Below are 23349 nucleotides of genomic sequence, written 5' to 3' on the forward strand. Positions count from 1 at the left end.
AGCTTTTCCTTCCATTTTGTCAAGGAACTTTCCATGCAATGTTTTGTTGTGCCAGCTGTCAGCTCTAGTTTGTAGTGCGGTTTTCTTGTACTGGTTTCTTGTCTGCTGTGCTTTGAGGAGTTTCTGATTTTTGCCTTCAATCAAAGCAGGTTCTTCACTTTGCTTGACATATTCTGCCAGGGCATGTTCTTCTTCTTTGACTGCTTGTTTTACTTGTAAGAGTTATTATTATTATTGTTGTTGTTGTTGTTGTTATTACTACAATTATTATTATTATTATTATTATTATTATTATTATTATTATTATTACTACTACTACAATGGCTGGATGGCCATTTGTTGGGGGTGCTTTGATTGTTCTTTTCCTGCCTGGCAGAAGGTTGTAGGACTGGATGGCCCCTGGGGTTACTCCTATTATTATTATTATTATTATTATTATTATTAGGTACCTGGTGTTGCCCAGGTTATTTGAAAAAGTCAGTGTTTAATTCTCCAAAATGCATATGGTTGTGGGTGAACGACAGTTGCATTTGGCTAGCTTGATTAGCATTGAATAGCCTTGCAGCTTCAAAGCCTGGCTGCATCCTGTCTGAATATTTGCACATAAGCGAATGGCATGTCGAGTTGGAGCCAAACATAGCCGAGGATGCATCTAGACGGTCAAATTAATGCAGTTTGGTCCTAGTTGGAGCCAAGAAAGATGCTTCTGGGCACCTTCAACCTTTAAGAATAGGAATAGTTAGTATAAATGGAATAAAAAAGGTTGATTTCCCAATTTCGCTCCCAAATTCTTGGTGATTCAGTGCTGTGGATAGTAATACGAACTAATGTTTTTTGGATGTTTAGTTTTTTCTTCTTGTGCAGCCCCTTGGATATTTTTTAATTGCGGCACTTGATTTGTTTCTCCGACAAAACGGTTTTGCATCACGAGCAGATGCTTTGGGCAGGTTTGTGCTGGACTGAAGTAATGCAATCGACGATAATAAGGTTTCCAGCAGAAAAGGAAAGAGTCCTTCCTTGGTGACTCACCGGGAAGCAAAATTGGAACAGGCTGTGCAAATGGGAAGGATGCGAGGGACACCCAAGCTGGCACGTCCTTCGGATCTTATTTCTCCAAAATTTCCCATCCAAGTAGCACGGCTGCCTTCCCAAAATGGCCATTTCCATAATGTGGGAGATCTATGGGGATAGTCTTTGGGGATCCCTTTGCTGGATGGGCATCTGTTGGGGGAGCTTTCATTGTGTCTTCCTTCCTGGCAGAAGGGTGTTAGACTAGATAGCCTTTGGAAGTCCCTTCTTGTCTCCTTGTCTGGCGGTTTTCTTGTCTTTGGAAGCGCAACCTGTCAGCAGAATCGGGGTCTTTGGGGACGGTCTGTCCTTGTTCCTTGTCTTTCAGGTGGCAAGTCGACCGTTCCTTTGGCATTTCTGTATCCGAAAGGGCGGCCTTTGAGTGACGGGTCCCGGAGGTCAGTCTTCAAGTGCCCTTTCACTTGCAATTCCCAATGGCAAAGCTGATCTGGGTAGCTTTGCTTTCTTCTTCTGACACTTTCTTATGTCGAATGCATGCATTCGGAGCAAGATTGGGCACCTAACATCCACATATTGTCTTTGCTGGATGGGCCTCTGTCGGGAGGGCTTTGATTGTGCCTTGCTGTCTGGAAGGGAAAGGAAATTGGACTGGATGGCCTTTAGGGATCCCGTTGTTGATTGGACATCTGCTGGGAGGGCTTTGATTGTGTCTTGCTGTCTGGAATGGAAAGGGAATTGGACTGGATGGCCTTTGGGGATCCCTTTGCTGGATGGGCCTCTGTCGGGAGGGCTTTGATTGTGTCTTGCTGTCTGGAATGGAAAGGGAATTGGACTGGATGGGCTTTGGGGATCCCGTTGTTGATTGGACATCTGCCTGGAGGGCTTTGATTGTGCCTTGCTGTCTGGAAGGAAAAGGGAATTGGACTGGATGGGCTTTGGGGATTCCTTTGCTGGATGGGCCTCTGTCGGGAGGGCTTTGATTGTGTCTTGCTGTCTGGAAGGGAAAGGGGATTGGACTGGATGGGCTTTGGGGATCCTGTTGTTGATTGGACATCTGTCGGGAGGGCTTTGATTGTGCCTTGCTGTCTGGAAGGGAAAGGGGATTGGACTGGATGGGCTTTGGGGATTCCTTTGCTGGATGGGCCTCTGTCGGGAGGGCTTTGATTGTGTCTTCCTGTCCGGAAGGAAAAGGGGATTGGACTGGATGGACTTTGGGGATCCTGTTGTTGATTGGACATCTGCTGGGAGGGCTTTGATTGTGCCTTGCTGTCTGGAAGGGAAAGGGGATTGGACTGGATGGTCTTTGGGGGATCCTTTGGCTGGTATTGCATTCAATCCCATTGTTGGCATCTTGGGGTGCATCCGCACTGTCAAATTGATACAGTTTGATACCGCTTGGAGTGAATGTTGAAGGAAAGAGCCATTCCCTTGAATCAAGGATAATGCAGTTACTTGCCATGGTTGTCATTTGCCATCAAGTTGTCTTTGGATTGTTGTTGTTGTTGTTGCTGTTGTTTTATTTATCTGAGTCTCTCCTGAAGGCGACAGACAGAAAAGTATTAGCGTACAATTTAAAACGTACCAACATGCAAACATTGAAACGCAATTATTTTAAAATGTCACGAGGTTCATCTGCACTGTAGAACTAATGCTGTGGCGAAGTATGGTGGTATATATTACAGTAGAATCTCACTTATCCAACATTCGCTTATCCAATGTTCTGGATTATCCAACGCAGTCTGCCTTTTAGTAGTCAATGTTTTTGTAGTCAGTGTTTTAAATTCATTGTGATATTTTGGTGCTAAATTCGTAAATACAGTAATTACTACATAGTATTATTGTGCATGGAACTACTTTTTCTGTCAAATTTGTTGTATAACATGATGTTTCGGTGCTTAATTTGTATAATGATTACTTAATTTGATGTTTAATCGGCTTTTCCTGAATCCCTTCTTATTATCCAACATATTCACTTATCCAACGTTCTGCCGGCCCGTTTATGTTGGATAAGTGAGACTCTACTGTATATTTATAATCTTATATTACCTGCTTAGAACTGGATTATATGAGGCCCCTTCAACACAGCTGTATAAAATGCACACTGAAGTGGATTATATGGCAGTGTGGAGTCAAGATAATCCAGTTCAAAGCAGATAATATCTATATATATAAAAGGGTAATGAAATTTCAGCCTAGGACAAAACAACAAAACTACACATCCCAGAAACACTAAACTTGGCAGCACAACCCCTCATCCATGCCTCTACGTTCATACAACAAAAAGCTCCAGCTACTCCAGAAAACGGCCGGGCTTTGAAACTGCAAGGCTATTCACTGCTATTCCACCTGGCCAACAAAGGATTCCCATAAGCCACAGCAACGTGTGGCCGGGCAAAGCTGGTAAGATTCTAAATGGGTTCTATAGCTGTGTGGAAGGGCCTTGAGTCTACACTGCCATATAATCCAGTTAAAATCTGATAATCTGTATTTTAGAGGCAGTGTGGAAGAGGCCTAAGTGAGGCCTAACTCTGCCTGTCCCCTGGGCTGAGTGGGTTGCTAGGAGACCAAGTGGGCGGAGCTTAGCCTTCTAACTGACAGCAATTGGATAAAAACAATTATTCCTCTCCCTCTAATTAGGACTTTATTTTTCTTTTTGTTGTATGAACGTAGAGGCACGGGTGAGGGGTTGTGCTGCCAAGTTTAGTGTTTCTGGGATGTGTAGTTTTGTTGTTTTGTCCTAGGCCGAAATTTCATTACCCTTTTATATATATAGATGTAGCTGTAAAGAGAAACGAAAAACAGAAATAGATATGGTTCGACCCTTCCTGATGCTAGGAAATAATCAACCTAAAATTGCTCGTAACCATAACCACGGGTTTAATGGGGCTTTTGAGTCGGGTAATGAAGGGCCTCTTTGTTTGGCCTCTGACAGCTTTTTTCTGGATGGAAATGAGTTTAGCGTCCAAACTCATCCAGCCTCATCCATCTCTCTCCCCATCGTTAGCCCCGGCTAATTGCAGTTTCCTTCTGAATCACTCTGACATCCACTTGGCTTTAATTGGAGCTGCAAACCGGGAGCGGCAAGGCATGATCGGGCTGTGGGTGTAAATCCCAAAGGTTATGGTGGTTTTGCACCCATTTGGGTGGCGTTTACACTGCAGAACGGGTGCCGCTTGACCCTCTTGCACTGCAACTTCCCAATGCGATGCAATCGTGGGATTTGTAGTTTGGTGAGATACTGAATGCATCTACACTGCAGAATGAATGCCGCCTGACACCGCTTGTTGATACAGTATTATTGTTCTTAGCGTTATTGTTATTAACAGTCTGCCTAATCAGATAGAAGCATGGACTTCTGAATTTATTATTGATCTGTTATTGTTGTTGTTGTTGTTGTTTCTGGTCTGCCAAATCAGATAGATTGAGAAGCATGGACTTCTCAGCTTATTATTGATCTGTTGTTGTTGTTGTTGTTGTTGTTGTTTCTGGTCTGCCAAATCAGATAGATTGAGAAGCATGGACTTCTCAGCTTATTATTGATCTGTTGTTGTTGTTGTTGTTGTTGTTGTTGTTTCTGGTCTGCCAAATCAGATAGATTGAGAAGCATGGACTTCTCAGCTTATTATTGATCTGTTGTTGTTGTTGTTGTTGTTGTTGTTGTTGTTTCTGGTCTGCCAAATCAGATAGATTGAGAAGCATGGACTTCTCAGCTTATTATTGATCTGTTATTGTTGTTGTTGTTGTTGTTTCTGGTCTGCCAAATCAGATAGACTGAGAAGCATGGACTTCTCAGCTTATTATTGATCTGTTGTTGTTGTTGTTGTTGTTGTTGTTGTTATTTTCGGTCTGCCAAATCGGATAGATTAAGAAGCATTGACTTCTCAGCTTATTATTGATCTGTTATTGTCGTTGTTATTGTTGTTGTTTCCAGTCTGCCTAATCAGCTAGATCGATAAACATTGACTTCTCAATCTATCATTGAACTGTTGTTGTTGTTTGTTGTTGTTGTTTCTGGTCTGCCAAATCAGATAGATAGAGAAGCATGGACTTCTCGGCCTATTATTGATCTGTTGTTGTTGTTGTTGTTGTTGTTATTTCCAATCTGCCAAATCAGATAGATTGAGAAGCATGGACTTCTCAGACTATTATTGATCTGTTGTTGTTGTTGTTGTTGTTGCTGTTGTTTCCAGTCTACCTAATCAGATAGATCGATAAACATTGACTTCTCAATCTATCATTGAACTGTTGTTGTTGTTGTTGTTGTTTGTTGTTATTTCCGGCCTGCCAAATCAGATAGATAGAGAAGCATGGACTTCTCGGCCTATTATTGATCTGTTGTTGTTGTTGTTGTTGTTGTTGTTGTTGTTATTTCCAATCTGCCAAATCAGATAGATTGAGAAGCATGGACTTCTCAGACTATTATTGATCTGTTGTTGTTGTTGTTGTTGCTGTTGTTTCCAGTCTACCTAATCAGATAGATCGATAAACATTGACTTCTCAATCTATCATTGAACTGTTGTTGTTGTTGTTGTTGTTGTTTCTGGTCTGCCAAATCAGATAGATAGAGAAGCATGGACTTCTCGGCCTATTATTGATCTGTTATTGTCATTGTTGTTTTTGTTATTTTCGGTCTGCCAAATCAGATAGATTGAGAAGCATTGACTTCTCGGCCTAATAATGATCTGTTGTTGTTTGTTGTTGTTGTTGTTGTTGTTGTTGTTGTTGCTCTTCTTCTTCTTCTTCTTCTTGTTTTCAGCCTGCGAAATCAGATAGACTTAGATCTATCATGAATCTGTTGTTGTTGTTATTATTGTGGTTGTTGTTGCTGTTTCCGGTCTGCCAAATCAGATAGAGAAACATTGACTACTCAATCCATCTCAATCTATCATTGATCTGTTGTTGTTGTTGTTTCCGGTCTGCCAAATCAGATAGATTGAGAAGCATTGACTTTGGGTGCATCTACACTGTAGAATGAATGCGGTTTGACACCACTTGAACCGCCATGGCTTTAAGGCTATGGCACCCCAGGAGTTGTAGTTTTCCAGGATCCTTAGCCTTTTGGTGCCTCACCAAACTACAACTCCCAGGATTCCATAGCATCGAGCCTGGGCAGTTCAAGTGGGATCATGGGATCTGTAGTTCGGCGAGTCATCATCGCTCTATGTCTGGACCTTGCTGAGGACCTTGCGAAACTACAACTCCAAAGAACACCAAGGAGATGTAGCGCAATGCTACAACTCCCAACAGAGCCTGCTATCAATTTACAGAAACCCAGTATTTGATTCCTTGGTCCCGTGGAGCGATGCGCTATCTATCCAATCAATCTATATATATATTTTTTTTTCCAAGCAGGCAATATTCAATTTTATTTTATTTTTGCACTCATCCAAGCAAGGAGGATCACTTTGCTTGTGCGTGGCACGTAAATCCTTTGAGCCACAATGAGCAAGATTAAAAGAGTGTTATAAATTTTCAATTAAAAGCGCATTTGGGCACGCAAACGTTCCGCTGGAGAGAAGCCAGCCTTGCAGAAGAAGAAGAAGAAGAGAAATAGGAATGACGGTGTTTGCTTTGAACTTTCCTACAGAACGGTGCCTGGGAGGAAGGAACGGCTCATCGGTTGCAATTGGTGCCAGACTCTGCAATGTTAATGCTCTGAGCTGCTGAACTTGTGGTCCGAAAGGTCGCAGTTTAGAATCCAGGGAGCGGAGTGAGCTCCCGCTGTTAGCCCCAGCTTCTGCCAACCTAGCAGTTCAAAAACATGCAAATGTGAGTAGATCAATAGGTACCGCTCTGGCTGGAAGATAACGGCACTCCATGCAGTCACGCCCATGGCCACATGGCCTTGGAGGTGTCTACGGACAACACCAGCTCTTCGGCTTAGAAATGGACATGAGCACCAACCCCCAGAGTGTGAGTAGAGCAATAGGTACTGCTCCAACAGGAAGATAAAGACACTCCATGCAGTCATGCCAGTGGCCACATGAACTTGGAGGTTTCTATGGACAACGCCGGCTCTTCGGCTTAGAAATGGAGATGGGCACCAACCCCCAGAGTGTGAGTAGAGCAATAGGTACTGCTCCGACAGGAAGATAACAGCACTCCATGCAGTCATGCTAGTGGCCACATGGCCTTGGAGGTGTCTATGGACAACGCTGGCTCTTTGCCTTAGAAATGGAGGTGGGCACCAACCCCCAGAGTGTGAGTAGATCAATAGGTACTGCTCCGGCAGGAAGGTAATGGTGTTCCATGCAGTCATGCCTATGGACACATGACCTTGGAGGTGTCTACGGACAACGCCGGCTCTTTGGCTTAGAAATGGAGATGGGCACCAACCCCCAGAGTGTGAGTAGAGCAATAGGTACTGCTCCAACAGGAAGATAAAGACACTCCATGTAGTCATGCCAGTGGCCACATGAACTTGGAGGTTTCTATGGACAACGCCGGCTCTTCGGCTTAGACATGGAGATGGGCACCAACCCCCAGAGTGTGAGTAGAGCAATAGGTACTGCTCCGACAGGAAGATAACAGCACTCCATGCAGTCATGCCAGTGGCCACATGGCCTTGGAGGTGTCTACGGACAACGCCGGCTCTTCGGCTTAGAAATGGAGATGGGCACCAACCCCCAGAGTGTGAGTAGAGCAACAGGTACTACTCCGACAGGAAGATAACAGCACTCCATGCAGTCATGCTAGTGGCCACATGGCCTTGGAGGTGTCTACGGACAACGCTGGCTCTTTGTCTTAGAAATGGAGGTGGGCACCAACCCCCAGAGTGTGAGTAGATCAATAGGTACTGCTCCGGCAGGAAGGTAATGGTGTTCCATGCAGTCATGCCTATGGACACATGACCTTGGAGGTGTCTACGGACAACACCGGCTCTTTGGCTTAGAAATGGAGATGAGCACCAACCCCCAGAGTGTGAGTAGAGCAATAGGTACTGCTCCGACAGGAAGATAACAGCACTCCATGCAGTCATGCCAGTGGCCACATGGCCTTGGAGGTGTCTATAGACAACGCCAGCTCTTCGGCTTAGACATGGAGATGAGCACCAACCCCCAGAGTGTGAGTAAATCAATAGGTACTGCTCTGGCGGGAAGGTAACCATGCTCCATGCAGTCATGCCAGTGGCCACATGGCCTTGGAGGTGTCTACGGACAACGCCGGCTCTTCGGCTTAGAAACCCAAGTAACAAAGGTGGAGGCATTACTTTTCATTCAACCTTTGTATTTAATAGAAGCCAATGGATTCAAGGTTCTGGATCACTTTCGGAGGAGATATTCAGCACCTCGGATAGCTCTTCTAAAATGTATTGTAACTTTTTAAGCAGAGGGCCAATTCACAGTCCCTTTATCTATTGGGGGGGGGGGGGGGGGCTGGACTAAAATTTGTTGTTGTTGTTGTTGTTGTGCGCCTACCAGCTTAGAAATTGTGGGAACTGAAGTCCGAAACACCTGGAAGGCCAAAATTGGCCCATGCCTGTGATAGGAGTAAGCAAACCATTATACCACACTATCTCTTTACCATATTTGCACCAAAGTCATCACCAGAATTCAATCCTTTATAGTCATGAGCATGTGTCCCTTTGAATGAAATTAGGATCGCATTTGGCTGCTTAGCCGCTGCGTCACAGAGTTGGCTCACATTCAATATGTGATCCTCTCCCACTCCTAAACTGTCTCCTTCCACCATCCTAGGCTTCAACATATACTCAAATACTGACAAAGTTTCCTCTTTATTTTAAAAAATTCCAGATTTCTAGAGATGACTCAGAAGAAGTTACCAACAATATCAGAATCGAACCTCTAGGACAACAAAGCAGGCACATTAAACCACCCAAAAATTAAATATCCTAAAATAAAATCAAGCTTTGCTGTCAAACACATCATCCACCCAGCAAGGAGCAGATTTGCATTCATTTTTTGCATTGCCCTTTTTTCTGAATTTCATTTGAAGGCTGTCACAACTGGTTTGCAACCCAACTCGATCCCATTTTCACAGATCTCATTTTGCAGAACCTCTTGTGGGCCGAATATATTTGGATTTATAACTCTTCCTGCTTTAAAAAGATATTTGATTCCTTTAAGACAGCATGCCCATTTCCAGGCTTAGCCATCCAAGACGTAGAACACAAGAGCAGCGGCGTGACTTCAGAGGATGGAGGAAAACACAAAACACATCAAGGCAATGCTATTATTTGTTATAATAATGCTGAAAAGCTATTTTCTGGGAGAGAAAAGACCAAGTCGAAATAGGCCGCCGGTTTGTGGAAAGAAGGAAGATCTCCATCATGAAGGATGTCAACAGAAGCAGGCTGGCAATAGACAGACAGTTGTGTTTGTGAAGGGACATGTTCTAGGATGCGTTTTGGATCTAAAGGAGAAAGAGAAGCAAATGGTGAAGAGCTGAAGATCAAGATCAATGAGGAAAAAGCCAAGACCGAGATGGGGAATTGGCTGAGAAAGTGAAGTTGCAGATGGAGAAAGAGAAGCAAATGGTGAAGAGCTGAAGATCAAGATCAATGAGGAAAAAGCCAAGACCGAGACGGGGAATTGGCTGAGAAAGTGAAGTTGCAGATGGAGAAAGAGAAGCAAATGGTGAAGAGCTGAAGATCAAGATCAATGAGGAAAAAGCCAAGACCGAGACGGGGAATTGGCTGAGAAAGTGAAGTTGCAGATGGAGAAAGAGAAGCAAATGGTGAAGAGCTGAAGATCAAGATCAATGAGGAAAAAGCCAAGACCGAGACGGGGAATTGGCTGAGAAAGTGAAGTTGCAGATGGAGAAAGAGAAGCAAATGGTGAAGAGCTGAAGATCAAGATCAATGAGGAAAAAGCCAAGACCGAGACGGGGAATTGGCTGAGAAAGTGAAGTTGGAGATGGAGAAGTCCAAAACACGTGGAGGGAGGGCCAAAATTGGCCCAGGCCTATTTAGAGAACGCTGAAGTTGGGTCCCTTCTCTTTTTCTCTGGATGCCGACTGCTGTTTTCTCCAAGTGGTGGAGTCCTTCTCCTCTGCTTCTCCAGCCTTGGCGTTCTCCAGCCGCTGGACACCGACCTCCTTCTGGACACTGGATCCACTGGTGGCCAGACAGGAGCTGGCCCTCCGCTTCGGTTGTGCCTCCTTCCGGCACTTGCAGAGGCCCTTGAAGGCCAGGCGGAACTTCTGGGACATGGCGTTGTAGACGATGGGGTTGATGGCGCTGTTGGTGTAGATGCAGAGCCTGCAGAAGAGGAGGAACCAGCGGTCCAGGTAGGGCCGCGCCACGAAGGAGTTGACCAGCACCAGGGTCCGGTAGGGCATCCAGAGCAGGGCAAAGAGCACCACCACCACCGCCAACATCTTGGTCACCTGGAGAGGAGAAGAACGGGAAAGAAAGAGAGAAGGAGAAGGATGAGAACTGGCTGAAGAGGAGAAGGTGATGGCCGGTCAATAGGAGAAGAAATTGTTGATGAGAAGAAAGGGAAAAGTGAAGGAGGAGATGAAGGATGAGAATTCTTGAAGAGGTGAAAGTGAAGGTCCCTGGTCAAGTTGGTTCCTGGTCAAGGTGGTTCCTGGTCAAGGTGGTTCCTGGTCAAGGAGTCCCCTGGTCAAGTTGGTTCCTGGTCAAGGTGGTTCCTGGTCAAGGTGTCCCCTGGTCAAGTTGGTTCCTGGTCAAGTTGGTTCCTGGTCAAGGTGGTTCCTGGTCAAGGTGGTTCCTGGTCAAGGTGGTTCCTGGTCAAGTTGGTTCCTGGTCAAGGTGGTTCCTGGTCAAGGTGTCCCCTGGTCAAGGTGTCCCCTGGTCAGGTTGGTTCCTGGTCAAGGTGGCTCCTGGTCAAGGTGGTTCCTGGTCAAGGTGGTTCCTGGTCAAGGTGGTTCCTGGTCTAGGTGGCTCCTGGTCAAGGTGGTTCCTGGTCAAGGTGGTTCCTGGTCAAGGTGGTTCCTGGTCAAGGTGTCCCCTGGTCAAGGTGTCCCCTGGTCAGGTTGGTTCCTGGTCAAGGTGGCTCCTGGTCAAGGTGGTTCCTGGTCAAGGTGGTTCCTGGTCAAGGTGGTTCCTGGTCTAGGTGGCTCCTGGTCAAGGTGGTTCCTGGTCAAGGTGGTTCCTGGTCAAGGTGTCCCCTGGTCAAAGTGGACCCTGGTCAAGGTGTCCCCTGGTCAAGGTGGTTCCTGGTCAAGGTGGACCCTGGTTGGTGAGGGATTCAGGACTCTTAAGGCTGGGTCTACACTGCCCTATATCCCAGGATCTGACCCCAGATTATATGGAAGTATAGACCCATATATTCCAGTTCAAAGCAGTGGCTGAGGGGGAAAAGGAAGGAGCCTGAAACTGTTAGGAATGGTGGGATTTGTAGTCCCAAACACCTGGAGGGAGGGCCAAAGTTGGCCCATGCCTGGTTTAGCCACAGGTCATGTTGGTTGAGGATTATGGGAGCTGTAGTGCAAAATACCCAGAGTGTCCATCTTTTGGATTTAATTTCATTTCTCCTTTATCCAGGAGTCTTTCCAAGAAAGTATTAAAGGGAAAAAAATAGTCAAGAATGAGCCCTGTAATAAAGCTGAAAAAACCTCCAGGATCCTTCTGGCTTCCCGGCTGGCATCTGTCCTCGGTGATAATTCAACACAAAAGCAACGCAAAGCCAATTTATTGGCACGCCGAGGCTGACAAAACTTGGCAAGCGGAAAGGGCAGGTGACACATCCAATGGGTAATTCTTGCTTAAAAGGCTCTGCTGCGAAAAATAAAGCCACACAGGATTGTTATTATTATTCCAAAGCTCGGCATCCCTCCGGTCTCAGATCAAGAATGGAAAGTATTTTTTTAATCTTCCCAGAGGCAGGATTGAAAGCACTCTGTACATGCTCAAGAGGACACTCTTCATGGCCGCAGGTTCCTATTGAAACAATTCTTGTCTTGCTTTGTAAATTAACATCCACGAAAGGCAGTTTTCTTTCTTTGGAGATGGCGATGGTGATGGAGATAATGCTCATAATGATGGTGATGATGCTGATGGTGCTGATGATGGTGATGGTGGTGGTGATAAGTGATGATGATGATACTGATGATGATGGTGATGATGATGGTGATAGTGATGATGATGATGATACTGTTGATGGTGATGATGATGATGATGGTGATAGTAATGATGATGATACTGCTGATGGTGATGATGGTAATGGTGATAGTGATGCTCATGATACTGCTGATGGTAATGATGATGGTGATGTGATGATGATGATGGTGATGGTAATGATGATGATACTGTTGATGGTGATGATGATGATGATGATGATGATGATGGTGATAGTAATGATGATGATACTGCTGATGGTGATGATGGTAATGGTGATAGTGATGCTCATGATACTGCTGATGGTGATGATGATGGTGATGTGATGATGATGATGGTGATGGTAATGATGATGATACTGTTGATGGTGATGATGATGATGATGATGATGATGGTGATAGTAATGATGATGATACTGCTGATGGTGATGATGGTAATGGTGATAGTGATGCTCATGATACTGCTGATGGTAATGATGATGGTGATGTGATGATGATGATGGTGATGGTAATGATGATGATACTGTTGATGGTGATGATGATGATGATGATGATGGTGATAGTAATGATGATGATACTGCTGATGGTGATGATGGTAATGGTGATAGTGATGCTCATGATACTGCTGATGGTGATGATGATGGTGATGTGATGATGATGATGGTGATGGTAATGATGATGATACTGTTGATGGTGATGGTGATGATGATGATGATGATGGTGATAGTAATGATGATGATACTGCTGATGGTGATGATGGTAATGGTGATAGTGATGCTCATGATACTGCTGATGGTGATGATGATGGTGATGTGATGATGATGATGGTGATGGTAATGATGATGATACTGTTGATGGTGATGGTGATGATGATGATGATGATGGTGATAGTAATGATGATGATACTGCTGATGGTGATGATGATGATGGTAATGGTGATAGTGATGCTCATGATACTGCTGATGGTGATGATGATGGTGATGTGATGATGATGATGGTGATGGTAATGATGATGATACTGTTGATGGTGATGATGATGATGATGATGGTGGTGATAGTAATTATGATGATACTGCTGATGGTGATGATGATGATGGTAATGGTGATAGTGATGCTCATGATACTGCTGATGGTGATGATGATGGTGATGTGATGATGATGATGGTGATGGTAATGATGATGATACTGTTGATGGTGATGATGATGATTATGATGGTGGTGATAGTAATGATGATGATACTGCTGATGGTGATGATGATGATGGTAATGGTGATAGTGATGCTCATGATACTGCTGATTGTGATGATAATGATGGTGATGTGATGATGATGATGGTGATGGTAATGATGATGATACTGTTGATGGTGATGATGATGATGATGATGATGGTGATAGTAATGATGATGATACTGCTGATGGTGATGATGGTAATGGTGATAGTGATGCTCATGATACTGCTGATGGTGATGATGATGGTGATGTGATGATGATGATGGTGATGGTAATGATGATGATACTGTTGATGGTGATGATGATGATGATGATGGTGGTGATAGTAATGATGATGATACTGCTGATGGTGATGATGATGATGGTAATGGTGATAGTGATGCTCATGATACTGCTGATGGTGATGATGATGGTGATGTGATGATGATGATGATGGTGATGGTAATGATGATGATACTGTTGATGGTGATGATGATGATGATGATGATGATGATGGTGATAGTAATGATGATGATACTGCTGATGGTGATGATGGTAATGGTGATAGTGATGCTCATGATACTGCTGATGGTAATGATGATGGTGATGTGATGATGATGATGGTGATGGTAATGATGATGATACTGTTGATGGTGATGATGATGATGATGATGATGGTGATAGTAATGATGATGATACTGCTGATGGTGATGATGGTAATGGTGATAGTGATGCTCATGATACTGCTGATGGTGATGATGATGGTGATGTGATGATGATGATGGTGATGGTAATGATGATGATACTGTTGATGGTGATGGTGATGATGATGATGATGATGGTGATAGTAATGATGATGATACTGCTGATGGTGATGATGATGATGGTAATGGTGATAGTGATGCTCATGATACTGCTGATGGTGATGATGATGGTGATGTGATGATGATGATGGTGATGGTAATGATGATGATACTGTTGATGGTGATGATGATGATGATGATGGTGGTGATAGTAATTATGATGATACTGCTGATGGTGATGATGATGATGGTAATGGTGATAGTGATGCTCATGATACTGCTGATGGTGATGATGATGGTGATGTGATGATGATGATGGTGATGGTAATGATGATGATACTGTTGATGGTGATGATGATGATTATGATGGTGGTGATAGTAATGATGATGATACTGCTGATGGTGATGATGATGATGGTAATGGTGATAGTGATGCTCATGATACTGCTGATTGTGATGATAATGATGGTGATGTGATGATGATGATGGTGATGGTAATGATGATGATACTGTTGATGGTGATGATGATGATGATGATGATGGTGATAGTAATGATGATGATACTGCTGATGGTGATGATGGTAATGGTGATAGTGATGCTCATGATACTGCTGATGGTGATGATGATGGTGATGTGATGATGATGATGGTGATGGTAATGATGATGATACTGTTGATGGTGATGATGATGATGATGATGGTGGTGATAGTAATGATGATGATACTGCTGATGGTGATGATGATGATGGTAATGGTGATAGTGATGCTCATGATACTGCTGATGGTGATGATGATGGTGATGTGATGATGATGATGATGGTGATGGTAATGATGATGATACTGTTGATGGTGATGATGATGATGATGATGATGATGATGGTGATAGTAATGATGATGATACTGCTGATGGTGATGATGGTAATGGTGATAGTGATGCTCATGATACTGCTGATGGTGATGATGATGGTGATGTGATGATGATGATGGTGATGGTAATGATGATGATACTTTTGATGGTGATGGTGATGATGATGATGATGATGATAGTAATGATGATGATACTGCTGATGATGATGATGATGGTAATGGTGATAGTGATGCTCATGATACTGCTGATGGTGATGATGATGGTGATGTGATGATGATGATGGTGATGGTAATGATGATGATACTGTTGATGGTGATGATGATGATGATGATGGTGGTGATAGTAATTATGATGATACTGCTGATGGTGATGATGATGATGGTAATGGTGATAGTGATGCTCATGATACTGCTGATTGTGATGATGATGATGGTGATGTGATGATGATGATGGTGATGGTAATGATGATGATACTGTTGATGGTGATGATGATGATGATGATGGTGGTGGTGATAGTAATGATGATGATACTGCTGATGGTGATGATGATGATGGTAATGGTGACAGTGATGCTCATGATACTGCTGATGGTGATGATGATGGTGATGTGATGATGATGATGGTGATGGTAATGATGATGATACTGTTGATGGTGATGATGATGATGATGATAGTAATGATGATGATACTGCTGATGGTGATGACAAAGGAGCAACCCTACAATTGTTTGGCATGTCCAACCAAGGATGGGTATCTCACCTGCTTCCTGGAGGAGACGTAGGCCGTGCTTCTTGGTCCGGCGGTCCGGTTCTGGTCGGCGTCCTGGCCATCTCTTATGGTTGCCACCTGTGGCAAGACAGGGCTGTGGAAGAGGACCTTCCCGATGAGCACATAGAGGACGGTGACGAGGGCGAGTGGGGTGACGAAGAAGAGGGCAAAGTCCAGCAGGTAGATGGGCAGGTAGAGGTTGCGGGAGACCTTGTAGCCGCACTCCAGCCGCTGGCCGGCGTTGACCGCGATGTCCACCAGGAAGAACCAGATGAGGCCGTAGAGCGAGGTGACCGCCCAGACCAAGGCGATGATGCGCTTGGCGCGAGAGACCGTGCACATCGTCTGGGCCCGGATGGGGTGGCAGAGGGCAATGTACCTTGGGGACGACAAAGGAAAGAGGGAAGAAGGGGCCCGGAATTAGGAAGGGAGACCCAAGGTTGCATTGCATTGCATGCATAAGTCCCTAGTTAAACCGCTAGCTGCAGGAAATCTGCTGACCAGAAGGTTGGCAGTTTGAAGCCATGAGTTGGAGTGAGCTCCCGATTGTTAGCCCTAGCTTCTGCCAACCTAGCAGTTTGAAAGCATGCAATGTGAGTAGATCAATAGGTACTGCCTCGGCGAGAACGTAAAAGGGCACCCCATGCAGACATGCTGGCAAAAAACGATCGGAGATGGAAAGGGAAGCTGGATGGCTATCTGTTGGGAGGGATTGAATTGTGCCTTCCTTCCTGGGTGAAAGGATTGGACTGGATGGCTTTGGGGTTCCCTTCCAAGTATAATTGAATAATAGACATCCTTGGAGTCTCCTTCCTTTGCCGAAGGCTTAGAAAGAGAAGCTGGATGGCCATCTGTTGGGAGGGATTGAATTGTGCCTTCCTGCCTGGGAGAAAGGGTCAGACTGGATGGCCTTTGGGGTTCCCTTCCAAGTATAATGGAATTATAGACATCCTTGGAGTCCTGGTTGAGTCTCCTTCCTTTGCCGAAGGCTTAGAAAGAGAAGCTGGATGGCCGTCTGTTGGGAGGGATTGAATTGTGCCTCCCTGCCTGAGAGAAAGGGTCAGACTGGATGGCCTTTGGGGTTCCCTTCCAAATATAATTGAATAATAGACATCCTGGGAGTTCTGGTTGAGTCTCTTTCCTTTGCCAAAGGCTTGGAAAGAGAAGCCAGATGGCTATCTGTTGGGAGGGATTGAATTGTGCCTCCCTGCCTAGGAGAAAGGGTCGGACTGGATGGCCTTTGGGGTTCCCTTCCAAGTATAATGGAATCATAGACATCCTGAGAGTCCTGGTTGAATCTCTTTCCTTTGCCGAAGGCTTGGAAAGAGAAGCCGGATGGCTATCTGTTGGGAGGGATTGAATTGTACCTTCCTACCTGGTTGGACTGGATGGGTCAGACTGGATGGCCATTGGAGTCCCTTCCAAATATAATGGAATTTACCTGGGAGTCCAGGAGAAGCCGGATGGCCATCTGTTGGGAAGGATTGAATTGTGCCTTCCTGCCTGGGAGAAAGGGTCAGACTGGATGGCCATTGGAGTCCCTTCCAAGTATAATGGAGTTAACCTGGGAGCCAGATGGCTATCTTTTGGGAGGGATTGAATTGTGCCTTCCTGCCTGGGAGAAAGGGTCAGACTGGATGGCCATTGGAGTCCCTTCCAAGTATAATGGAGTTAACCTGGGAGCCAGATGGCTATCTTTTGGGAGGGATTGAATTGTGCCTTCCTGCCTGGGAGAAAGGGTCAGACTGGATGGCCATTGGAGTCCCTTCCAAATATAATGGAATTTACCTGAGAGTCCAGGAGAAGCCGGATGGCCATCTATTGGGAGGGATTGAATTGTGCCTTCCTGCCTGGGAGAAAGGGTCAGACTGGATGACCATTGGAGTCCCTTCCAAATATAATGGAATTTACCTGGGAGTCCAGTAAAGTTTTTGAAACAGAGGCTGGTGACCATCTGTTGGGATGGCTTGGATGGTGGGAAGAAGAGGGTTGGTCTAGCTGACCTTTGGGGCCCCAAACCTTTAATGATTCTGCTCTGTGCCTCTGCTTACCTTTCCACGGTGAAGGCCGTGATGGAGCAGGAGGAGGCGTTGATGCCCAGGTACTGGAAGTAGGTGATGCCGAGGCATCCGGCCAGGCCGTAGACCCAGCTCCCGGCCAGGCTGTCGGACACGTTGGGCAGCCCGGCGGCCACCAGCACCATCAGGTCGGCCACGGCCAGGCTGACCAGGTAGCAGTTGGTCGGCGTCCGCATGTGCCGGGCCGTCAGCACCACCAGCACCACCATCACGTTGCCCACGATGCCCACCACACAGATGCCCAAGACCAGGAAGACCGAGACCACCTTGTATTGCAGAAGACCCACGGTGGCATCCAGGGACACGTTTATGGGGCTCTCCAACTTGCTGCTATTCTCCATGGTTCCAATGAAAACAATGCGAAGCTATGCTCAATTCGGGGAGATGACGGATTTATTTTCCTTCCCTTTCTGCTCCAAATCCATTGATGATGGGCACATCAGCCGGAAAACACTGGAAAGAATGCAGATGGTGAGAAATGGAAACGTACCCAAAGCCTTTGGGAGCTGCTTTGGATGCATCTGCACTGTAGCATTAACACAGTTTGATGGCACTCTCAATAATAATAATAATACAGTACAGTCTCACTTATCCAACATAAACGGGCCGGCAAAACGTTGGATAAGCGAATATCTTGGATAATAAGGAGAGATTAAGGAAAAGCCTATTAAACATCAAATTAGGTTATGATTTTACAAAGTAAGCACCAAAACATCATGTTATACAACAAATTTGACAGAAAAAGTAGTTCAGTACGCAGTAATGCTATGTAGTAATTACTGTATTTATGAATTTAGCACCAAAATATCACGATGTATTGAAAACATTGACTACAAAAATGCGTTGGATAATCCAGAATGTTGGATAAGCGAATGTTGGATAAGTGAGACTCTACTGTAATAATAATAATAATAATAGTAACAACAACAACACACAGTCCTAAATTAAGAATCTAATTTAACATCCAATAATAATAATAATAATAATAATAATAATAATAATAATAATAATAATGCTTTGATTGAAGTCAAAAATCAGAAACTCCGTAAAGCACAGCAGACAAAAAACCAGTACAAGAAAACCGCACTACAAACTAGAGCTGACAGCTGGCACAACAAAACATTGCATGGAAAGTTCCTTGACAAAATTGAAGGAAAAGCTGATAAGGAGAAGACCTGGCTCTGGCTCATGAATGGGACCCTGAAGAAGGAGGCAGAAGGCCTGATCCTTGCAGCCCAGGAGCAAGACATCAGGACAAAGGCAATTAATAATAATAATAATAATAATAATAATAATAATAATAATAATAGAAGACCTGGCTCTGGCTCACGAATGGGACCCTGAAGAAGGAGACAGAAGGCCTGATCCTTGCAGCCCAGGAGCAAGACATCAGGACAAAGGCAATTAATAATAATAATAATAATAATAATAATAATAATAATAATAATAATAATAAATAATAGCTGATAAGGAGAAGACCTGGCTCTGGCTCACGAATGGGACCCTGAAGAAGGAGACAGAAGGCCTGATCCTTGCAGCCCAGGAGCAAGACATCAGGACAAAGGCAATTAATAATAATAATAATAATAATAATAATAATAATAATAATAATAATAATAAATAATAGCTGATAAGGAGAAGACCTGGCTCTGGCTCACGAATGGGACCCTGAAGAAGGAGACAGAAGGCCTGATCCTTGCAGCCCAGGAGCAAGACATCAGGACAAAGGCAATTAATAATAATAATAATAATAATAATAATAATAATAATAATAATAATAATAATAAATAATAGCTGATAAGGAGAAGACCTGGCTCTGGCTCACGAATGGGACCCTGAAGAAGGAGACAGAAGGCCTGATCCTTGCAGCCCAGGAGCAAGACATCAGGACAAAGGCAATTAATAATAATAATAATAATAATAATAATAATAATAATAATAATAATAATAATAAATAATAGCTGATAAGGAGAAGACCTGGCTCTGGCTCACGAATGGGACCCTGAAGAAGGAGACAGAAGGCCTGATCCTTGCAGCCCAGGAGCAAGACATCAGGACAAAGGCAATTAATAATAATAATAATAATAATAATAATAATAATAATAATAATAATAATAAATAATAGCTGATAAGGAGAAGACCTGGCTCTGGCTCACGAATGGGACCCTGAAGAAGGAGACAGAAGGCCTGATCCTTGCAGCCCAGGAGCAAGACATCAGGACAAAGGCAATTCAGGCCAAGATCGAAAAATCAGCTGATGACCCAAAATGCAGACTGTGCAAGGAAACCGATGAAACCATGGATCATCTCCTCAGCTGCTGTAAGAAAATCGCACAGACAGACTACAAACAGAGGCACAACCATGTGGCCCAAATGATCCATTGGAACTTATGCCTCAAGTACCACCTCCCAGCAGCAAAGAACTGGTGGGATCACAAACCTGCAAAAGTCTTGGAAAATGAGCACGCAAAGATACTGTGGGACTTCCAAATCCAGACTGACAAAGTTCTGGAACACAACACACCAGACATCACAGTTGTGGAAAAGAAAAAGGTTTGGATCATTGATGTCGCCATCCCAGGTGACGAAAAACAACAGGAAAAACTCAGCCGCTCTCAGGACCTCAAGATTGAACTCCAAAGACTCTGGCAGAAACCAGTGCAGGTGGTCCCGGTGGTGATGGGCACACTGGGTGCCGTGCCAAAAGATCTCAGCCGGCATTTGGCAACAATAGACATTGACAAAATCACGATCTGCCAACTGCAAAAGGCCACCCTACTGGGATCTGCACGCATCATCCGAAAATACATCACACAGTCCTAGACACTTGGGCAGTGTTCGACTTGTGGTTTTGTGATACGAAATCCAGTATCTCTATCTTGTTTGCTGTGTCATACAATAAAATAATAATAATAATAAAATACATCACACAGTCCTAGACACTTAGGAAGTGTTCGACTTGTGATTTTGTGGTACGAAATCCAGCATATCTTGTTTGCTCTGTCATAATAATAATATTATTATTATTATTATTATTATTATTATTATTATTATTCATACAACGTCGTTGTGTCAATAATAATAATAATAATAATAATAATAATAATAATAATAATAATACATCACAAAGTCCTAGACACTTGGAAAGTGTTCGGCTTGTGATTTTGTGATACAAAATCCAGCATATCTATCTTGTTTGCTGTGTCATAATATAATAATAATAATAATAACGACGACGACAACAACAACAACATTGAATCATGGAATCAAAGTGTTCTCAAACTTCATCAGTTTTGCGGTGTTGATTGATGCTCCTCGGTCCAAAGAGCTGTCCAAGGTCTTGAATTATATTTGCAAAAGGGAGCGAAAGAGAGACCTTGCAACCAAATCTGTGGCCTGTCAACTCCCAATTTTGCAACGTGTCCGGGCCTTTTATAACGAACGGCATAATGAATCTATGAATCACTTTTAAAAGCCAGATAATTGATGGATCCCGGGGCCTCCAGTCGGCTGAGACCGTCCGTCTGTCCCGCTTTGTGGCAGATCGTGGCTTCCTCCCTTCCCATCTCCTGACAGCTTTTGCCTTCCCTGCTGAGCCACCTTATCAGGCAAGAAGCAACTCTTTGCAAAAATTGAAAGGGGAAAAAAAAAAAGATTGCAATGGAAAGGCAATTGCTTTTATACGGCTTTGCACAATATAGGAGAGCTAGGAGGCACACAAGGACTGCAAAGAATTTGGAATACAAGCAGAATAAAGTGCAAAGCTGTGGAATCATGAGAGTAGGATAATAATAATAATAATAATAATAATAACAACAACAATAATTACACGATCTGCCAACTGCAAAAGGCCACCCTACTGGGATCTGCACGCATCATCCGAAAATACATCACACAGTCCTAGACACTTGGGAAGTGTTCGACTTGTGGTTTTGTGATACGAAACCCAGCATGTCTATCTTGTTTGCTGTGTCATACAATAATAATAATAATAATAATAATAATAATAATAATAATAATAATAATAATAATACATCACACAGTCCTAGACACTTGGGAAGTGTTCGACTTGTGATTTTGTGATACGAAATCCAGCATATCTATCTTGTTTGCTGTGTCATACAATAATAATAATAATAATAATAATAATAATAATAATAATAATACATCACACAGTCCTAGACACTTGGGAAGTGTTCGACTTGTGATTTTGTGATACGAAATCCAGCATATCTATCTTGTTTGCTGTGTCATACAATAATAATAATAATAATAATAATAATAATAATAATAATAATAATAATACATCACACAGTCCTAGACACTTGGGAAGTGTTCGACTTGTGATTTTGTGATACGAAATCCAGCATCTCTATCTTGTTTGCTGTGTCATAATAATAATAATAATAATAATAATAATAATAATAATAATACAACACACAGTCCTAGACACTTGGGAAGTGTTCGACTTGGGATTTTGTGATACGAAATTCAGCATCTCTATCTTGTTTGCTGTGTCATAATAATAATAATAATAATAATAATAATAATAATAATAATAATAATAATAATACATCGCACAGTCCTAGACACTTGGGAAGTGTTCGACTTGGGATTTTGTGATACGAAATTCAGCATCTCTATCTTGTTTGCTGTGTCATAATAATAATAATAATAATACAATAATAATAATAGTAATAATAATAATAATAACAATAATAATAATAATAATAATAATAATAATAATAATAATAATAATAATAATAATATAATACTGGTATTTGCACGCATCATCCGAAAATACATCACACAGTCCTAGACACTTGGGAAGTGTTCGACTTGGGATTTTGTGATACGAAATCCAGCATCTCTATCTTGTTTGCTGTGTCATAATAATAATAATAATATTAATCCATTTAGAGCAGAAGAAAATCGACAAAAATAATATCCTTAATTCCCATTCTCCTCTGCCGTGAACCCATCATCCCTTTGCTTTCAAAGCATCCCAGTAACTTTTTCCTGCAGGACTTGTTACCTTATTCTCTTCCGGATCTCACGGTCTGCAAGTGCCCGGCAAGGAGACTCAATAGGAATCCAGGCAATCCCCCATTGGGATCAATAGGATTTCAAGCCTCTCCGGCACACAGCATCAATGGGAGCCTCTTTGGCTCACCGATGGGTGATATAAAGGGGATTTCTCATCAGCTGATGCAGCTCCATCCTGGCAGGAGAACCTATGAGAGCAGAGGCTGCAATATTCGCAAAGGAGGGATAAATGAAATAATACAAGCCGGGATGTTTGCTGGATTCAAGGAAGGATCCGAGGGCTTGACCGGCTTCAAGGGCTTGACCAATGCATTAAGGAGATGCCGTGACAGCCGGAGCCAAGTGACATGGGTGGGAAGGAATGCCGCCCCCGAGGATAATTAATTAGAATCTTTGATTGATTAATTATCCTCACTTTCTCCAATGCAGGATCCAGAGTAGTTTCTAATATGTAATAATAATAATAATAATAATAATAATAATAATAATAATAATAATAATCTCA

At 43.3% G+C, this 23349-nt stretch overlaps 1 protein-coding gene across 1 annotated transcript; it reads right to left on the bottom strand.

The window, feature by feature from the left end:
• Window positions 1–8745: 8745 nt before the first annotated feature.
• LOC134293617 (thyrotropin-releasing hormone receptor-like) lies at window positions 8746–23128 on the bottom strand. Its single transcript, XM_062961726.1, has 4 exons — window positions 22834–23128; window positions 17772–18251; window positions 15712–16099; window positions 8746–10377 (listed from the first exon to the last, which is right to left on the bottom strand). The coding sequence occupies exons 2-4, from the start codon at window positions 18137–18139 to the stop codon at window positions 9958–9960; spliced, it is 1176 nt and encodes a 391-aa protein (XP_062817796.1). The 5' UTR covers window positions 18140–18251; window positions 22834–23128; the 3' UTR covers window positions 8746–9957.
• Between the last annotated feature and the right edge of the window lie 221 nt (window positions 23129–23349).

The sequence above is a fragment of the Anolis carolinensis genome, unplaced genomic scaffold, assembly GCF_035594765.1.
Source record: "Anolis carolinensis isolate JA03-04 unplaced genomic scaffold, rAnoCar3.1.pri scaffold_9, whole genome shotgun sequence".
NCBI classification, from domain to species: domain Eukaryota; kingdom Metazoa; phylum Chordata; class Lepidosauria; order Squamata; family Dactyloidae; genus Anolis; species Anolis carolinensis.

Excerpts from the sequence above, each read along its gene's own strand:
- LOC134293617 (XM_062961726.1), bottom strand. The coding sequence starts at position 18,139 with ATGGAGAATAGCAGCAAGTTGGAGAGCCCCATAAACGTGTCCCTGGAT. Across the intron at positions 16,100-17,771 it reads ACGGCCTTCACCGTGGAAAG|GTACATTGCCCTCTGCCACC; the intron begins GTAAGCAGAGGC and ends GTCGTCCCCAAG. Across the intron at positions 10,378-15,711 it reads ACGTCTCCTCCAGGAAGCAG|GTGACCAAGATGTTGGCGGT; the intron begins GTGAGATACCCA and ends TCTCCTCTCCAG.